Source organism: Vanessa cardui, chromosome 6 (assembly GCF_905220365.1).
Source record: "Vanessa cardui chromosome 6, ilVanCard2.1, whole genome shotgun sequence".
Taxonomy (NCBI): Eukaryota; Metazoa; Arthropoda; class Insecta; order Lepidoptera; family Nymphalidae; genus Vanessa; species Vanessa cardui.
Window position 1 is genome coordinate 831,474 of NC_061128.1, and position 20,403 is coordinate 851,876.

General features: G+C 31.7%; 1 protein-coding gene across 1 annotated transcript in view; it reads right to left on the reverse strand.

The window, feature by feature from the left end:
- The window catches only part of LOC124530708 (neuropeptide FF receptor 2-like), a 90,309-nt gene that overhangs the window by 34,775 nt on the left and 35,131 nt on the right, over positions 1-20,403 (reverse strand). The window contains exons 2-4 of the mRNA XM_047104963.1: positions 10,350-10,492; positions 6,617-6,843; positions 5,510-5,612 (exon numbers count right to left, since the gene is read on the reverse strand). Of these exons, the coding sequence (XP_046960919.1) occupies positions 5,510-5,612; positions 6,617-6,843; positions 10,350-10,492 (473 nt within the window). The remainder of the gene's footprint in view (positions 1-5,509; positions 5,613-6,616; positions 6,844-10,349; positions 10,493-20,403) is intronic.

Here is a 20,403-nt window from a genome sequence, read left to right on the forward strand (position 1 = left end):
TATGGCGTTTGACAAGTATCAAGTGTAACTTTCACGCTCACAAAGATAATAAAATCAGCTCGTTTATTTTTGTGATTTTTATGAGTGCGATATTATCTAGAAATAGAAAGTACTAAGTATAAAATATTTTAATACAGGAAATTCCCTTTTGTTGCGGCACAACTTTGTCAAGTGTAACAGTGATATTATACGTATAGTTAAGTATGTCATTGTGACGCTTCAAAGAATAATTGCTAATGGATATTGTATGATCTTTCTTTGTTAGTTATTTCAGTAATAATCTATATTAATTAATAAAGGAACGTGTTTTTTATAAAAAATAACAAAATACTGCGTGGTGAAGGTTATACATATACAGTTTATAATTATATTATAACAAGTTTTCGTGCATCATCATTAGCCATCAGAGGAAAACTAACTCAGAAGTAAAGTGACATTTGCTTGTCAACGGTGGTATTGGATGGACGATGGTGACAGTGAGAGTTGGTCATGATTAAGGTCACATAAGCAATTTTGATTTTACTCAATGTTATTGATGTATTTCTTTGTGATATTATCTTGTGTGTTTGTTCGCTTCTGTCTAATAGTTTTACCTTAACAACAATTAAGAGGTAAAGTAAAGTAACAGCCGGGAAATTTCCCACTGCTGGGCTACGGCCTCCTCTCACATTAAGGAGAAGGTTTGGAACATATTCCACCACGCTGTTCCAATGCGGTTTGGTGGAATACACAAGTGGCAGAATTTCGATGAAATTAGACACATGCAGGTTTCCTCACAATGTTTTCCTTCATCGCCGAGCACGAGATGAATTATATACACAAATTAAGCACATATTTATAGTCGTGCTTGCCTGGGTTTGAACCCGCAATCATCGGTTAAGATGCACGCGTTCTAACCACTGGGCCATCTCGGCAATTAAAAGGATTTTTATTAAATTAAGTGTTACTCAAATATGTATTATTGGATAATACTAAATATATTTATATGTATGTGTTATGTATCACAATGAATGTTGTAAATATTTGTATGTAAGTTTACTTCTGCATCTACCCCAATTTTAAGTATTTAAATCTTTCTCAGATTGGATTATCTGGGAGAGATGGGTCATTAGGAATAAAACCGCCGTCAAACGCAAATATAAAGTTAGTTGTAGTGTACAATTAACCGTTTTAAATATAATATTTTCTTAGTACCTAATCAAAAAATATTGCTTATATTTAGTTTTTAAAATTCATTGAAATTGAATCAAAGGAGGTTCTAGGTAATACGAAAAAATGATTTATTAAAGTTCGAGTATTAGGAATAAATGTTATATTAATAATATTTTCATTTTATTTAGAAAAGTACCGACCAAACATTATTAGTTTATATAATATTAGTGGTCGTCTGCGGCTTGGTTCGCTTTTTAGGGTGTTAGGCAAAAAAGAGTAGGAGTTCAAGTTGGCTTCATATCAATTTTCATCAAATTCGGTTTAGCGGTTTGGTCACGAAAGAGTGACAGACAGATAGACAGAGCCTCTTTCCCATTTATAATATTAATATAGATATATATGTGTGTAATTCAAGGATCCCTTTTCACGCTGTCAACGGTAACTAAAGTATTGTACCTATCTATTAAGCCTGTATTTAAACTGATTAAGTCCTAAGTCCTAGTATAGAACAAAATAAATAATTTGTATTTGGCTATATCCATTATACTATGTAATAAAACCTCATTGTAAATTGTATTTGATAACAACCTAACGACCCTTAACGATCTCTTGAAGCGATAAATAGACCCAAAGTGACAATGCGCAAACCAAGATTAATATCCAAAGTGCTGATAAGATCTAGTATTAAAGGAATAGTAATAACAAAAAAATATCATTACGGTGTTCCCGAGAGAAGTTGAATATCTAGTTACGATATTCTTATATATATATTACTTCTGACTATTATGGAAATAATTTATAATTAAACAATTAATTTATACATTTATTTATGAAATATGTAGCCAGACTGGTAAGAAATTTGGGAACTTAGTTATAGCCACCTATACAAAGTATTGCAGCTTAGCTTTGGAACATATGGTATGGTGGTAATTATTGTACTTGGGTTTGCACACGTACCACCAAGCAACATGATCTCTAGTTGATATTGTAGATAGTGGAGTGACGGCATAGAAAGTATACCTGTCAGAAAATCTCGGGCTAGTAGATGTTCAAATAATAAGCATGCTTTTCACCACACCAATAGCTGTCGCTTGCTACGCAGTTGCTATTTTCAGTGAATATATATTTTAAAGAATACGAGAAATAAAATATCATATTCCACACACATATAAAACGCCGTCTTATTGCCTCATTTTTATACGCAAATATTTCATTTTACGTAAAGTAAATCGAAATTGCAATTTAACGTGACGACGCTAGCATTCTTGTCGCCATTTCACGATCAAGATTTCTACATATTTTATTTAAGTTCTTAATTTAAATAACTAACGTCTCTTTATAAAAAAATATATTCAGATTTTTTTTTAATTACTAAAATCACGTTAAGGACGATATACTCAAAAATTTCAATTTATAAATAAATTACACACTAGCTGCGCCCGCGACCTTGTACGTGTTTGAATTTAACAATAAATATATTATTGTAGCCTAAGTTACTCCCTATTAAATCAGTGATCTGCCAGTGAAAGTCCCGTCAAAATCGGTCCAGAGATTAGCCGAAACAAACAGACAGACCGACAAAAATTATAAAAAATACAATTTTGGTATATGTACCGCGTATAAATACATATGCACTGAGTAAAAAAGGGCTATTTTAATATTACAAACAGACACTCCAAATTTATTATATGTATAGATAAGAACTGGTATAACCGTTCAATCTAATGGCATAAAAACTACCCGATTCTGATACTGATACATTACGGCTTCCTGTTAAGATTGGATCTACTCAGAGGAACATAATGGAACGTATTGATAACGATTTTATACACAATACGTTACACTAAGAAGGGTATAATGTTCGCTTTTATAAAACAGAGTCTCCTTATTTAGTAAAAACTTAAAGATTACTAATTGTAGTCCGCTAACGTTCGCCTTTTTGGAATTTTTCGTTAGGTTTAGTCTATCCTACCTAACCTAGCTTAGCCTCCTTGGATTGCAAGCTTTTTCATATGAAATTTAATTAAAAAAAGCAACAGAGAGACAAACAGATAAACAAGCACAGTTACTTTCGATTTTAGTTAGTAACACATGTCATCCAATTCAAACGCCTAGGTATCAAAGTATTCGATTTACCTCAGATATAATAAAAGAATATAACTATTATTATTGTCAAAGTTTTATCTTAGTAATAAAAGTGGGAGGTAAGGCATAATTACATCCGACACACGTGGGTATCCTTGCGATAATTTTCATCGCTGGCACGAGTCGAAATGTACACACAAATTAGGCCCCCGAAAATTCAATGGCACAGGGGCCTGAACCCGATATTTTCGTTTCAATTCATGTGGCCATCTTACCTTACCGTAATTTTTTCATTATTTTCGCGAATCGTTTGGCAATGTCTATCACCTCCCCTATCTGAGGAACAAGCGATGTTATCAGCTTACCGATTTCATCCAACGCGTAATAGCGTTATGAAAACTTGATTAAATTTTCGTTTAATTTAATTTACATTTTTTTTTATAACAGTCATCAAACGTTCCTTAATATTACTTTTTTGTTGTGGTCAAAAATTATTTATATTAAGGCTCAGACAATTGGCTAAGTCAAATCGTAATAAAATTAAGTATTGCTGTTTGATGGTAGAATAAAATGATGAGTAGGTCGGATTTACCCATACTCATTATATATTAATTATTCGCGTTGTCCTAATTTCATGACTATTTTTTTGGTTAAAGAGTTTTTACTTCAGTATCTTTTCTGTGGATACTGTATTTTTTGGACATTTATTTATATTAGAATTTTTAAACAATCACTTGCGAGCTTTCATAATTACCTAATTGAATAAATTTACAAGTAATATATGTTCTACTTTATTTACTTTCCAATATTATTTACACAAGGGACATAGCATCTTAGTTCTCAAGGTTGGTGCCACAATGACGATGTAAGGAATAGTTAATATTTCTTACAGCGTCATTGTCTAAGGGTGATGGTGACCACTTACCATCAGGTATCCCATATGCTCGTCCGCCAACATATTCCATAAAAAAAAGTTTTTAGTGCTTAAACCTTTGGAAAATTTGAAATAAATAAATAATTCAATACAATTTAAGTAAAACTTCAAGACCTAAGCCTGGCTTTTAATGGAGTTTATACAGTATCGTTTACAAACTATTCGATTGTAATACGAAGAAAAACTTTTTAAATCTCGTAAGAAAAATCAACAAGTGCTACACACAAGATGTTTCTCGAACTCAAACGCAAAATGTCAAGCGAAGTTAAACGCTTAGTAATATTAAATAGAAGTAGGGAAGTAATTAAACTTGACTCGATCTTTTCATTTCCAAGTCGTTTATTGTACACTGAAGTTGGAGAACGTACTTAGTTAAAGGGATTGCGAGGCTCAGTAGCATTGCATAAAATAGCATTGTAAAAATCAACCTTTTTCTTACAATGCCATACTTAAGTTTTTTAAAGTGAAGTTTGGTTGAACGTGGTAAATCGAGAACTTCTGGTATTATCAGAAAAAAATATTATAGTGGTATGAAGCCCATTTATCAAGGAAGACTATATGTTGTACACTATTGCGCTACGATCAATTGAAGCAAAATTTATCTTTTAGAGAATCTGTTATATAATCAAGCTTCAAATATAAAACTAGGAAAACATAAAAAGTTATCAAGTTTAAAACATAAGTACATGTTTTTTTTAAGTGATAAAGTCAGGAGTTTCAGTTTGATAAATAAGTATATTTAAACTTATAAAATATATTATTTACTAAAACCTTCATCCTCATCTAGTAGTATTCCCTAATTACATTAATTGATTACTTTCTTTTCAATACAAAATTACAAAATGTCTTCTCATCACATCACATCACACATCACATCTATACATGTAATAAAATTGGAGTGTCTGTTTTTAATATTAAAATAGCCCTTTTTTACTCAATGCATATGTATTTATACAGGGTACATATACCAAAATAATATTTTTTACAATTTTTGTCGGTCTGCCAGTCTGTCTGTCTGTCTGTTTATTCCCGCTAATCTCTGGAACGGCTGGATCGATTTTCACGGGACTTCCACTGGGAGATAACTGATATAATAAGGAGTAACTTAGGCTACAATATATATATATATTTTTCTTTATTTTTTGTTATATTCAAAGGCGTACAAGCGTTATATTCGCTGGCACAGCTAGTTCATTTATAAATATAATAGGAAAAGCGGTAACAATTGCGATTCAGACAAAATAAAATTTCGAAATCTTGACAATTCAAAAATGCTAATGGCAACAACAAAATAATACACAAGAAATGAGTTAGTTTTAATGATATGTAACAGCTTACCAGGTATCGCATACACTAAAGTGAAGCTGAAAGTTCCAAACTGTTTCCGAGTTTCTTGACTCGGCCACTCTTCTGTGCAGAAATGTACATCCTTAGTTTCTATCTGAAACAAAACAAGGTTAAATTAACGTTTGCGTGCAAAAGTGAGAAATAAATCACATACTGGTTGTTCTTTTATTTTATTGGAAATTGTTAAAATTATTTTACGTAAAATAAACCTTCTAAATTGTTTTTGGCAGTTTTTTTCAAAGGATCTTAATTTACGAATCGCTCGTAATTTCAACTTTACTATCTTTATACTTATTAAAAAAATTTGGTATTTAAATCACAAAATCAATGGGAAGAAAGAAAATCCAGAGCGGAATGCGATTTAAAATTAAATCTTAAAAGTTACATATATTATGGCGCCTAGGCTTTTCCCACTTTTCACTGACCAAAATAGTATTAATTTAACTGGGTTCTTAGTGGCACATTTTAATCATCGAGTCGTAAAATTTAATAGCAATTCACCATTGTTTTGTAATACATTACGTTCGTTAGTCACAGTTATCTCTGTTTAATCTGTAAAATCGTTCGCAAATTGTAAGTAATTTAGTGAAATTTTATTTATGTTTACAGCTAATCGCGAGATACCCCTAGCGTATATAGATATGATATTACTGTAAGAAATGTTATCCCCTACATAACCAATGCACCCACAAACTTGGTAACTAAGATGTTACACCTCTTGTCGCTTTGCTTACTGGCCGATTTACCCAAACCGGAACACAAGAAAACTAAGTATTGCTGATAAATAGTAAAATATCTCATAAATGGTTGCAACTATCCAAGTAAACTTGCATTTTAAATTTTGGAGCATAAAGTTACTACGTCGTTATTATTACATAGTATACAAAAAGTCACTTTCTCTATCCCTATGTATGCTTAAATCTTTTAAACTACGCATCGGATTTTGATGAGGTTTTTTAATAGGTGGAGAGATTCGAGAAGAAGGTTTGTGTATATAATACATGGACAACAAAGTAAAGAAATATTGATATTTTTACTAACAAACTCTGTAGAATATTTAATATCAGTATTGCAGAAATAAATGTTAAAAAAACGTACCGAAATATTCCTATAAGCCTTAGATATAACAGGTACGGACTCCTTCCGCACGCAGGCAACTATTAACAGCGGTATGAAGATGAGCAGTGCTGCGATCCACAGAAGTGCCAGCAGCATCAGCGCTTGGCGACGCCCCGGCGGTCGGAGGCGTGGTTCTGGAGAAATGGACAACCAGCGATCCACTGACATCGCTGTCAAAGTGAACACACTAGCGGCCACGGCTACACCTGAGGAAATAAATCGTTTGGCAGTGTGTTCATATTGGAAACAAACACTTATAATTATAATATAACAACATCATTAATAACATACATATGTAATGTCATTTAAACAATATTAAACTACTTTTTATTTCCCTCCAAGCTACGTAATACTTAATGAGTTTTCCGCTTGAGTGGAGTCGATAAGTTTTGTGTTATCTTCTTTAGTTAATTTTACTAATTTAAGTTTCAAAAATAATTAGTTAGTTTATTGTCAATAATTATTTAAAATTTATTTTGAATTATTTTGAAATTATTCCAAAGATTTATTTTTACACATAATAAAAAGTAAAGCAAAAAGTATATATAGTAAAATATTATTTACTTTATATACTTTTCAATTTAAAATGAGTTACAATACGAGTAACATAATTAAATGAAAATTTATTTACAAGTATATTACACAAACTTTGGATGTGATATATCTAAACACGTATATTAATAATATAACTAAAGAATATAACACAAAACTTATCGACTCCTCTCAAGCGGAAAACTCATTAAGTATTACGTAGCTTGGAGGGAAATAAAAAGTAGTTTAATATTGTTTAAATGACATTTATGTTATATAGTTTATATATGAGTATATTTTTAAACCATATTAATGCACATTACGCATTGACGGTGCAAGGAATGGTTAAAACGCTTATATTAATTTTAAAAATGTATATAAAGTTTAGTTTTTATTTAAATGTTCTCTATTAATATATGTAATTATAAATAATTTATTTCACGAAAATAATAATGTCTGCTACACATTGGAGCTGTTGTTGTTACTCTGCAAAAATAATCTAAAGGAAAATACGCTTAACTCATAGCATAACAAAGCAAATTGCTTAAATTAATCTATTGATGACCATAACCGCTTTCGATCAGGTGAGGCAATCGTGTTGCTATAGAGCAAAGATATGGACAATACTGTCATTATCATTTCAAACGCTAATTAATAACAAACAAAATACACACCAATTGAATCTCTATAGTTTTACAATAAACACTATAAATGTTATGTCAGCGGGTGCTGTACAATTACCACAGAGCAATTCAATTAATGGCAATCAAAATAAGTGTAAGTTACTCTGTCAAAGAATTAATCAACGCTTTTCAATAGAATATTCAATAGAATTTATTCACACACATAGAGAATTCAAATAACGTTTCAATTATTATTATTTACAAATCAATGTCTTTATTCAGTCTCGTGTTTCAATAAAAATTTTGTATAAAATACAAGGATATTATAACATGAGAAATATTATATTAAGAAATCGATAATTTTCTATTATTAGTTTTTACGAAATGACGATTGAATCTCGAAAGCTATTATTTACGAGTATCAAAAATAATAAGTATCAAATTACCAATGTAATTCAATTATCGGAAAAAAGTAACCTATTTAACTTTTTCCCTTTTTTTAGATGAAATCGACATTCGAAACAGAAATATTTTTTTATGTAAATTAATCTTTGGAAACGAAGATTCCTAAATGTTTTTTTTTTTTGTTTTACCCAACGCAGAATATGATCTTAAATCGTCAGAAAGCTATATGCGATATTGACCCTTATCGCAGTAGGTTTTAATGGATTCACGCATCAATATAGTTTGCGAACATAATAATAAGTTGATTTTCAATATTTAACGAGTGAGGTGCGAAGCGAGCTATAACCGAATAGAACTGCCTTTCGTTTAATAAATCTCAGTTTCATTTGTTAACAAATAATTTTATTAATAAATGTAATTCTGTGTCTTAGTAGACTTTAATTACACATCGAAACGAGGGCGAATATTCAAATAATTAATAATGACATTGTATAATTACTTGTTTCTTATTCATTAAATGAATATATATTATGCGTATACGAATTCAGACTCCCTCGTTTACATAAGGAAAACATTATGAATCGTTTCAAAAATATTTCATATAAGTTGTCTTGTGCTTGCCTGGGTTTGAACCCGCAATCATCGGTTAAGATGCACGTGTTCTAACCACTGGGCCATCTCGACTCATGATCTTTACACAAATGTAATAACTTTTAATATCATATGACCTTAATATATTCGTCAATTTGACACGTCGATTTACATGAACTTGCTATCCCGGGTTGACCTGACGCGAGAATCTATAGCGACGAATACCGTCGAATAGCAAGATAGGGAGCTATTTCTATTGCTTGTGTAAATCGGCAGTAATGGGTTTTATTGAATTTGCCTGTACCTATATTGGGTTATTCCGTTTTTTTTTTATATAATTTTAAATAGATATTTAATGTCCAGTATTGTTTTAATGAGACACTAAACGTAATAAATTAAATTGAATGACGTTAAATTAAATATCAATTTAATTAGTATTTCTTATGAAAGTCTCCTCGATCTTGCAAAAGGTAAATATAATAAAAAAATGCTCCTTTGTTTAGTTCAGCCATACAAAAAAAGGTGCTTCGAACCCTCATAAGTCGCGAACAAAACCGAAGTTGTTAAGTAATCGAAAAATCTCTCCATTACAAAGGTTTTGCGAAAGTTTTCTTGAAGCTTTATTCAATTGCAAAAAAATACCCGACAAGTTATAAGACAGCCAAAATATGCCACCGGTTTTATTTCAAAGTTTTCGAATTCGATATTTTCCTTGGAAAACAATGCATGAATATTATAGTAAATAGATAATGCTTGGATTGCGACCTCGTGTACGTTAAAAGCAGTATTCGTGATTTAGTTACTCTATCTAAACTACGTAGTTCTCATTTTAATTTATGTATGAAAGTAAATAAACGCTTCTTACTTAGCCGTAAATGCTTATGCAAATAATGTTGAAGAATAGTAACTAATTAGTTTCTTGCCGGTTCTTCTCGGTAGAATCTACTTTCCGAACCCGCGGTAGCTTTACTTAATTGTAAAATGACGATTCAAAAGTGCTTTTAATAGACTACTTGAATAAAGTTTATTTTGATCTTTGATTAGTTACTTTTGGTCAGCTACTACTACGGATTTAATTACGTAAGTTTTAATAACAAAACTTTGTATGAGCTGTGTTTTGATGCTTGTCGTGTATAAAGTTAATCAGTGACTTCCAAAATGTAACGCCAACTCTTGCACGTAGCCTTGTTTGCATTCTTGTACTGTTACCATTGTACGATTTTCTTAACTTATGCAGAAAATGAAAGATAAGAAGAACGCGTGCATCTTAACCAAATGCGGCTCCAAACCCACGCAAACACTAATTATGATCCAAGTCTACGTTATAATACATTTTCATATGCTTAATTTAGTAATTCAACTCATGCTTAAACGTTACTCGTGGGGTAAATGATATCGCGAGGAAACCTGCATAACTCATTTCAATAAAATTCTGCCAAATATTTGCCCAACTCGCATTGACTCAGCATGGTGGAATACGCTCCGAACTCCTCAAAATGGAGAGAAGGCCTTAGAAGAGCAATGAGACATTTACAGAAATACTAATTGCATTTTCATCATACCTTGTATGTAGTTCACAATTTTGCAGACCGTTTCACCGTAGAACCATACGAGGGTGATGGCCTTGCTGAGCTGAATCGGCATACAGACTCCTGTCACCAGAAGATCCGCCGCTGATAGGTTGACTAGGAAGATGTTGGTCACACTGTCAACAAAGTAATATATTAATAATAAAAAAAACAACAACAGTCTGTACATTTCCCACTACTGGGCTAAAGCCTCCTCTCCATCTGAAGAGAAGGTTTGGAACATATTCCACCACGCTGTTCCAATGCTCCAATCAGGTTTCCTCACGATGTGAAAAACATAGCTAAACACGAGATGAATTATAAACAAAAATTAAGCACATAAATATTCAGTGGTGCTAGCCTGCGTTTGAACTCGCAATCATCGATTAAGATGCACGAATCCTAACCACTGGGCCATCTCGGCTTAATATTAATAATATTTAAACGAAAAAGACAGGTTTTTAAACGCGTATCATTATTACCGAATCATATAACACACATAATATATTAATCAAGCAAGGTCAGGCCGGATAAGCAGCAGCGTGCTATTTATATGCAAAATTTCCACTTCTTATTCAACTCATGCATGATTTTAACCATCGTCAGGAAACCTGCATGTTGGGTGACATTTTGACATATTTCTATATCATATATTCCACGTGTAATGGAGGAGCGTGATGAATTAAAAAATGAATCCGGTGGTAGCTTATTTCTTGTAGCTGACCTTTTTTTTAATGCTTGAGTACCTACATAATTTATAAAGCTATTAAAACTTCGATAGATATATACTAGATATACTTTTTTCCAATCCTAAGAAGAGAAAAGCCAAATAAGTAAAATTAACCAAAAAATTGACGCAATATCCTTGACTGACACTTTGAATAATCTATAATTTTCAGCATAGCGTTTTAAACGTCAACGAAACTGCTAATGGAATTTTGGAAGTAAAATGAATGTGCATTTATAGTTAAGCCAAAGAGTGTTATGTTATGAATAAATATATACAACAACAACAACAACAGCCTGTAAATTCCCACTGCTGGGCTAATGGCCTCCTCTCCCTTCGAGGAGAAGGTTTGGAACATATTCCACCACGCTGTTCCAATGCGGGTTGGTGGAATACACATGTGGCAGAATTTCTATGAAATTTGTCACATGCAGGTTTCATCACGATGTTTTCCTTCACCGCTGAGCACGAAATGAATTGTAAAGACAAATTAAGCACATAAATCAGTGGTGCTTGCCTGGGTTTGAACCCGCAATCCTCGGTTAAGATGCGCGCGTTCTTACCACTGGACCATCTCGACTCGAATAAATTGTATATTATTCATGAACTCTCAGTAGTCCACAATAAAGCTGAGTTACTAGCTTATCACATGTAATAAAGTAATAGAAATAAATAAAGCAAGTAAATGTCCTACTGCTAGTCTAAAGTCGCCTCAAGGGAGAAGGTTTTTATCTTATTCCACCATGCTTCTTCAAATAATTTAGATATAGCAGAACTTCGTTGAAATTATACACATTCATGTTTTCTTATGGTCTTTTCTTTCACAACCGAACATGAAAATTCAGTGGTGCCTCCTAGTTCGAACGAAATCATTGGCTCAGAACACTAAACCAACTCGGTTTGAAACAAATAATACGTAGAGTTAGATAATTTGTTACATAGGTATCTTATAAAAAGTTAATAGAAATTCTGACGAGATATTCTCAGTGACAGGAGTTTTCAGTACTGGAAGTTTGCAGTATTTACACATCCCTGCCATTAAATACATTAAGCCGTTGATTCAACTCAAATGCGTTGGATTGTCATCCCATTTCACTTGCGTTCGCTCATCCTCATTTGTGTACAAAAATAAGTTAATTATGTTTTCAGTTACCTTAACTTTAACGGCCTTTTTGGTCAACTTTGATTAACATTGTATATGAATTTTGCTTAATATACGGTCATAAAGTATAAAATACTAGCGACCCGGCCCAGCTGCACCAACAACAACAATAACAACAGCCTATAAATTTCCCACTGCTGGGCTAAGGCCTCCTCTCCTTTTGAGGGGAAGGTTTTGGAGTATATTTCACACAATACACACGTGGCAGGATTTCTTTGAAATTAGATACATGCAGATTGATTGACTCACGATGTTCTCCTTCACCGCCGAGTACGAGATGAAATATAAAGATAAATTAAGCACATGAATATTCAGTGGCGCTTGCCTGGGTTTGAACCCGCAATCATCGGTTAAGACTTACGTGTTCTAACTACTGGGCGATCTCAGCTCACATAAAATAAGCAATGGTTTAATACCGAAAAAGGTTTATAACTGAAAGGGCAAACGAATCTCATAATGTACAAACAAAATTTACATTTTAATTATAATCAGAAGTTCTTTTATGATGCTTCTAACTTCGACTTATCCTGTTCAAATTGCTAATAAAATGTATTTAACATTCACTAATAAAGCGAATAAATGACCTTAATTAGGTTGTTGCCATATTTAATTTATGTCCAGCTCAATTTAATGAAGCAATAGATTTTAAACGAATTACATTTTTCGTTTATTTAGAGAATAGTGTAAATATTTACCAAGATTTTGAATTTGGAATTCAGCATAAAAGCTTGGATTTTTTTAATGTATTAAATTATAGAACATCTTTTGAATAGAATTTATAACTTACTTATTATTATTTTTTAATTTATTTAATAACATCCACCATAGTTAGGCTCATAGTTTCGTTACAGTAGCATGCGTTAAGCGATCTTGTGCTGGTTTGTTAGTTCCGGTGTATCGGGGCACCGGCGAATCCCACGCACACCCTCACCTCTCGTGGAGGGAACGCGTCGTGCGTTTTTCTGTTTTTCCAGCGTAAAAAAGGGGTATAGTTGGTCGTGCGTTTTCTTACTGAATGATTTTATTCTGGCGGTTTAAATTTTCTTAAAACATGTGTAACACTGTTCACAATTTTTTCAGGGGCCATAATAATGTATACGTACCTACTGCCGAAAGGAGTGCAACTTTAAAGTATTAGGGTTAATAAGACTGAATTTTTTTTAAGGAAATATTTGTGACACTTTTAGTATACTTTCATGACGAACATAAAATCATAGGTAAGTTAGGTTAATGCATATTAAAGAAAAAAAATTAGATCGTTTTATTTTTTAATTCAATTAATTTATATGTTTTTTCTCCTATTTCAATTAAGAATCCCTACTTAATCTAACCTAAATACCAACAGTAAGAAAGGAAATATAATTAAAAAGGAAACCAGTAATAAATATAACTATAATTATAGCGTCACTTTGTCTGTCGTTCATTTGAAAATATTCCGTAGATACAACTAATATAGGCATAATTAATAATTTGAAGGCTGTTATAAAGGATCTAGAGCTCTAATACAGTCGTCACTTACAATAGATTCATTAGAAAAGATCAAAGAATATTATCCCATTTTGAAATAAAGCGAGAGAAAAGATTTCATTTTAATAATTATATAAAACAAAATTGAATGACGACGATCTGCACTTATAAATAAATCCTTTATATAAAATTTAAAATAACTATTACAATTGTTTTCTGTTCTCGATACGACTCACATGTATACTTTTAACGTTAGTCTATTTGAATAAAAAATATTATGAAATGGCTTAAATAATTTAAAGTTGGAACAATCTAATGGAACGATTTCCAAGCCTTTGATTTTACATACATAAAAAGAAGAACGATAAAAGATTATTCTGGCACGTTGTTTAAGAGAAAATGTGACGTCATACAAAGCGATGACATTTGTTAGGGATTGATTGATCTTTCGCGGGTAGACAAATCGTTTACATTAGATAAGTGATCTCACTTTCCATTCGTGTAAGTGTTACCCTTTATGAACTATCACTAAGCAAATCCCGTCACATTGTCTTTCCCATAAATTAAAGGGAAATTACAGAAATAGTATTTTGTTTTATTTATTACAAACTAGTGGTCGCCCGCGGCTTTGGTTACGTTTTAGGATGTTAGGCAAAAAAACGCCTATGTCCTTGCTTGGAGTTGGATTTTACTTCATAGAAAATTTTATTCGGTTTAGCGGTTTGGTCGTGATAGAGCGACAGACAGACAGACATTCACATTTATAATATTTGTACGATCTAGTGATTCGCCATGACTTCCCCAGGGTGCAATGCTGATACTAAACATGCTGAATGCCTTAAAACGTTAAAAAATGTTTAATCATAAAACAATATATAGTTGATTGAGAGATTGAAACCGCATCAAAATCCGTTGCGTCATTTTAAAGATGTAAGCCTACGTAAGGACAGACTACATAAGCGACTTTGTTTTATATTATGTAATGATGTGAATAATTCACTTTTTTATCAACTTCCGTCTTCCCCACATTGTTGTAAATGAAAATCTAGCATTAGTTGATTAATATTAAAGGAGGAATTGGAAAATGTGTAGGTTGCCGATATTCTCTATGACTTAATTATGAAGTTGCGATACTAACAGGTAATAAAACCTCTTCGATATTTAATTAAAACGAAACAATATTTAATTTCCTATCCGACAGTATTGGGTTATAATCAGAGGAGATAGCCATGATTATTTATATGAAATACAGCTTAAATTTAATATTTAAGTGCTATTTAATAGTATAGTAATTTAGAACGTCGTGAGGAAACCTGCATGTGTCTAATTTCATCGAAATTCTGCCACATGTGCATTTCACCAACCCGCATTGTAATATGTTGGAATGTGTTCCAAACCCTCTCCTTAATGGAAGAGATGAGAGAGAAATGTACAGGCTGTTACTTTACTTTACTTTTAAATATTATTTAAAAAATCAACATCACTCAACCTTATATATATATATTATAGTATATTAATAGCGTAAGCCGATTTTTGGTTTTTGGGACAAAAATTCAAAGATTTGCTTTTAAAAATAGACCACGGTCTCATTTTGAAGATGAAAATTAAAGAGAGTTCTTGATTGTAATTTATTAAGTCGTTACCACTTAAATACCACTCAAATAATTTATTTTAGAAAGCGGAAAAAGTTACTGGCCGGTTAGAGAGCGGTACAGCGGCCGTATAAAAAAACAAAAACGTAAATAAAATTAAAGTAAATTAATTTGGACAACCCTAATTTTATCCGAACGAACTTATACAATATTACAATTAAATTGAAATTAAAATAAAATTTTATAAATTTGGCGCCAAATGTAATAGTCGCATGCAGTTTACTATAATATTAAATCATAATAGAATCTGCCATACGTTTCAAAATTCCTAAAAAATCTTTTTAAAATCGGACTGACGCGGTATACTTCCTAGTTTTCGATTAAAATTACTTATAATAAGAAATAAGAAGAAAAACGATAAAATACATACCATTAATTATTGGGATTAACAGTAACGTCATTTCAATTATCTATACATAGGTTTAGTTTCTCATTGTTACCATTTACATGTATTACTAAACATTTGATAAGATATTGGCCAACTTGTCTAAGAGCAGCGACATCTGCAACGAACTTAAATCATAAAAACGGCCCTGCTGTTGTAACCAGTTTGGTTATTTCTGTTCTTTGGTTAGAGGAACGTTCGAAGTTAGTCTTGGGTATATTCTTTTTGAATTTGTAGCTTGTCAAATCATAGTTAAGGTGACGTATTATTCTTTTTTTTGACACCAATTTTAATAAACTTTATATATATTTTGTTTCTTAAAAAAATTGGTCTGTGATTTATAGTTTTCATTTCTGGAAGTGTTTTTTTTTTTGTTTTCAATTCGATTATTGAGAATTAAATATTTTTTTCCTGTATCTTTTCATGATAAAAATAATACTAAACTACTTTTCTAATTAGTATGAATTAAATGTCTGTGCTGTGTGAAATTTATTCTATATGTTTTGGTTCAAGTCTTTATAATATATACAATATACGTTTTTTGGAAGAAATTTATTTCAAAATGGCATTTGCGCATAGATATGATAATTAATGTTGGAAAATAATAGAACTCTTCAATAAATCCCAGTACATAACCGCAATTTCTGGTATTTACTATATGCCATTCACATCGGTTTATTTTAAGATAAAAATTAAATAACTCCATAAATAATTCTAGATACTAAAATAAATGATTTATTTATAGCGATTTTATTTTAGTCAGTATATATTGGCAAAACATTTATTGAAGGTTAAAGTTTTTTTCCTATCCGTGATGATATCCTAAAACCGAAAACCGTTCAAAGATATTATCGCGATAAATTGGCTCTTTAAAGTCGAGGCATTAAGGGATTTCGGACCGAAAAGAATTTCGTTAAATGTTTATCGTTGATGGATCTGCATGTAGTACATATAATGATTGCTGTTTACATTGATTATATTCTATTTTGGTTTAATGAGTTATATTAAAAAGAAAACTGACAATTATTCGATCAGTAAAGTATTTCGACCTCATTCTTTTACAAATGTATGTTATTGTAACAATAACAACGATATATATTTGTAAATTAATTCCATTTATGTATAAATAAACCGCTAAAATTGAAACAAAATGTACTAAAATACTTCAGCTGTCTCTGCTGATTGCCTTTTACGTAATCTCAATTTCTTTGATTTTTACAACATTCAATCGAAGCACAGAATACAACCTGCAGCAAACTAAACTTTGAGAAAGTTTTATTACGCAAATTTATTATTATTAATATTGAAAATATGTCAATATGTATGTCTGTGTGACTTAGTTAAATACATTTAGATTGAATCTTTTACCAGCTTACAGGATGAAATTGAGGATAAATGTTTGTATGGAAGGTTATTTTTGAAAGTAAATTTGGAAATTGATGGTTGTTGGTGTTCTATTTATAAATTAAAAATATGATTTATAATGTTTTTAGAGATTCATCACTCAGGGAATAAAAGTTGTTTTCAAAGTTCGCGAGTTTGATGTCAGAAGTATCGAAATCGGTGTTAATGCTTCCATATAAAGTAAAATATATTGCTTACAGCGTTATAAAAATTCTAAGAGGAAAACTTTTGAGAAATTTTTTTTGTATAGATGCTCGCCATTTATCAAATTAAAATTTGGATGTTTGGATGGAGTTTAATATTTAGACTAAACTTTCTTTCTAAGCCGTTTGAACTGCTCCAATGCGAGCTGGCGGATACATATGTGGCAGAATTTCGTTGAAATTAGACACATATAGGTTTCCTCACGATGTGAATTACACACAAATTAAGCACATGAAAATTCAGTGGTGCTTGTCTGGGTTTGAATCCGCAATCACCGGTTAAGATGAACACGTTCTAACCACTAGGCCATCTCGGTTTGAGTTTGATTAATTTGGTATAAAGCAAACTTGAATTTCAAATTCACCTGACAATCAACTTTTAAAACGAGAACGAAGCCGCGGGCGGCAACTAGTGTTATCTATAAATATTGTTATAGCAAAAAATAATAATTTATTTTTAAAACCGCTTTCTTTACATGCTTCAATGATTCCGGGAAATCCCATCGGATACAACAAAGTACATGGATATAATAGGTATATTGAAACAGCCAAGTCGGATCATTAGATAGAAAACAAATATCTTAATTAATAAAATTGTAGGTCACCCAAGCAACGAGTTTGCATTGGTTTATTTTGCCCGTGTTTTGTATTTGTGTTGCCATTGTAAAACATGCACGTGTCGTATAATCGGTAGCTGAGCAACGCGTTGCAATAAGCTTTACATTTTTTCTAAGTGTGGAGATGTTGAATAAATATGTGATTTTTTTTCTTAATATTATAAATACTTTTTGGAAATCAGCAATATTCACTGCAACACAGACGCCAAATCAAAATCAAATCAAATCAATTTTACTCAAGTAAACTTCACAATGAACTGTTTTTGAATCGTCAACAATTGAATACTACCACCGTTTCGGCAAGCTGCTTCTAGCGAGAAGAAACGGCAAGAAACTCGCACAGTTGCTCTTTTTAAATAAGCAGATTTACAATGCTGTTGTAAATATGCAATTTACAGTAATTAGTGTCCTATGATGGAACCCGAGCCTAACTCCAGGCGTTTCCTTCTAAAAAAGCAAGTGTTGTGAACACCTCCTTCTTTCAAAAAAATAAAACTTGAATCGAAAATCGAGAGTATATATATATTAAATAAATTAGTCCAATTTAACCCTAAAACCCTGCATATTAACCTCTCAAAAGACACCATCGTAAATATCTCCACAATTTGAGAACATCCATTAAAATCCTTTGTCACAGCTAGTATCGGAATACTTGGCAATTATTCGAGTTTCGTTCATAACTACGGTTGATTGGAAGTGAAAGCTGTGTCTGAAAAGCTTGGTGAGGTGGAAAAGACGAAACAGTGCTTCACCTCGGCTCCTCGTCTAAAATTATACAAGGCGCAAATTGGGCCTAACGTGGCGTACTGTTCTGACCTCGGGGCAGGAGCTCTCTAGTACCTTGCCTCTCGAATGCTCGTTTTTCTTTACTTTGCACACAGAGTCACTTTACAATTTACGTAAAATTACTTGCTTGCTTGCACATTAACTGCTTGGATTAATCCAAACCGCTGAAATTCACCTTTGGACATTGCATCGGAATTCTTAATTTTATCCGCACCATCTCGATTGCTGTAAATCTAGAACAGTGGCATTTTTAAGACGTTGTTATAAACTGTTAAATTTAAAGCTGTAAAGTAATAAAATAGTGATTATTACGAGATATACATATTGTAACCTTACAAGGCACACATAAAAATAAACATACTTGTATAAGCCGTTATAAACGATTCAAATAATATTTTATAGATCTACAAATGATACATACTATAAAGTTTTATTGTATTGTATCTGCTGTAGTTTGGCAGTATTCGCTTGAATAGCGCCCAGACTAACTAAATTGCTATGGCGACAAAATAATACGACACAAAAAAATATAAGTAACTGTCGGTACATGTCCCACTACTAGAGAAAACATTTTCATGGATAGCATTATAAGTTAATTCCATAAAAATATTCGAATGAGAGTAGGCAGATAAAAATATGTATTTCCATTTGTAACTTAGTTATATATTTTAGGGTATGAAGATTGAGTACGCAAACTTAGGTATTATATAGTTCTTTATAAGTGTCAAACGATTCAAATCTGATGGTATGTGGTCATCACGGCCCACAAACATTCCTTACATCACCAGGATGCAATCCAGGAAGATAATCTCACACTGGCTCACTCACAGTTCAAACCGGAACACAACAATACTAAATATTCCAGTTTGGTGGTACAATATCTAATGAATGGATAATATTTACATAGATGAGGTTGTACAACCGTACCATTTAATAAAACCAAAATCTTGAGAAAACATACATAACATAAAATAAAATATAATAAACATAAAATTATAACTGTTAAAAATAATTTACAACTAAGATTAATTTACAAAAATAAATGTTATGGAAAAGAAACCAAGAGGTTACTCGATATGGTGCTATTTAATGTATCAGCTTAATACACGATACAGTAAATAAATAATATTTTTAAAAGGTAACAAGTATATCGCACCCACTAGTCTTTTATTTCATTTTAAAGAACCGAAGCCCAATCGCTACCAAATTACGCATGTAATTTTACTATTAATAAAACTAATAAGTTAATTTAACTTGATTCCTTGGAATCATATTTACAGATTATGTTTTAAAATTATTATTGTATTTAATGTCCATCGAAAAATTGCAATTCAATTAATTAGCAATTTTATCATAATTACTTCAGGTAATTTGTGTAACCAATACAAATAATAAAATTTAAGTATCTCTTTGCACAGTGCATATACTAAAATAACATTTTTTATCATTTTTGCCTGTTTATTTGCCTATCTGTCTGTTTGTTCGGGCGAATCTCTGGAGCGATTGTATCTATTTTAACGGGACTTTCACTGGCAGATTATAGGCGTAGCTAGTGAACCTTTAAATTAAATAAGTTTGATTCATATTGTGTCTTTAGTTTATTTCTGACAAATGATCATCAACCTAAGGAGTTGCCACTTGTTTC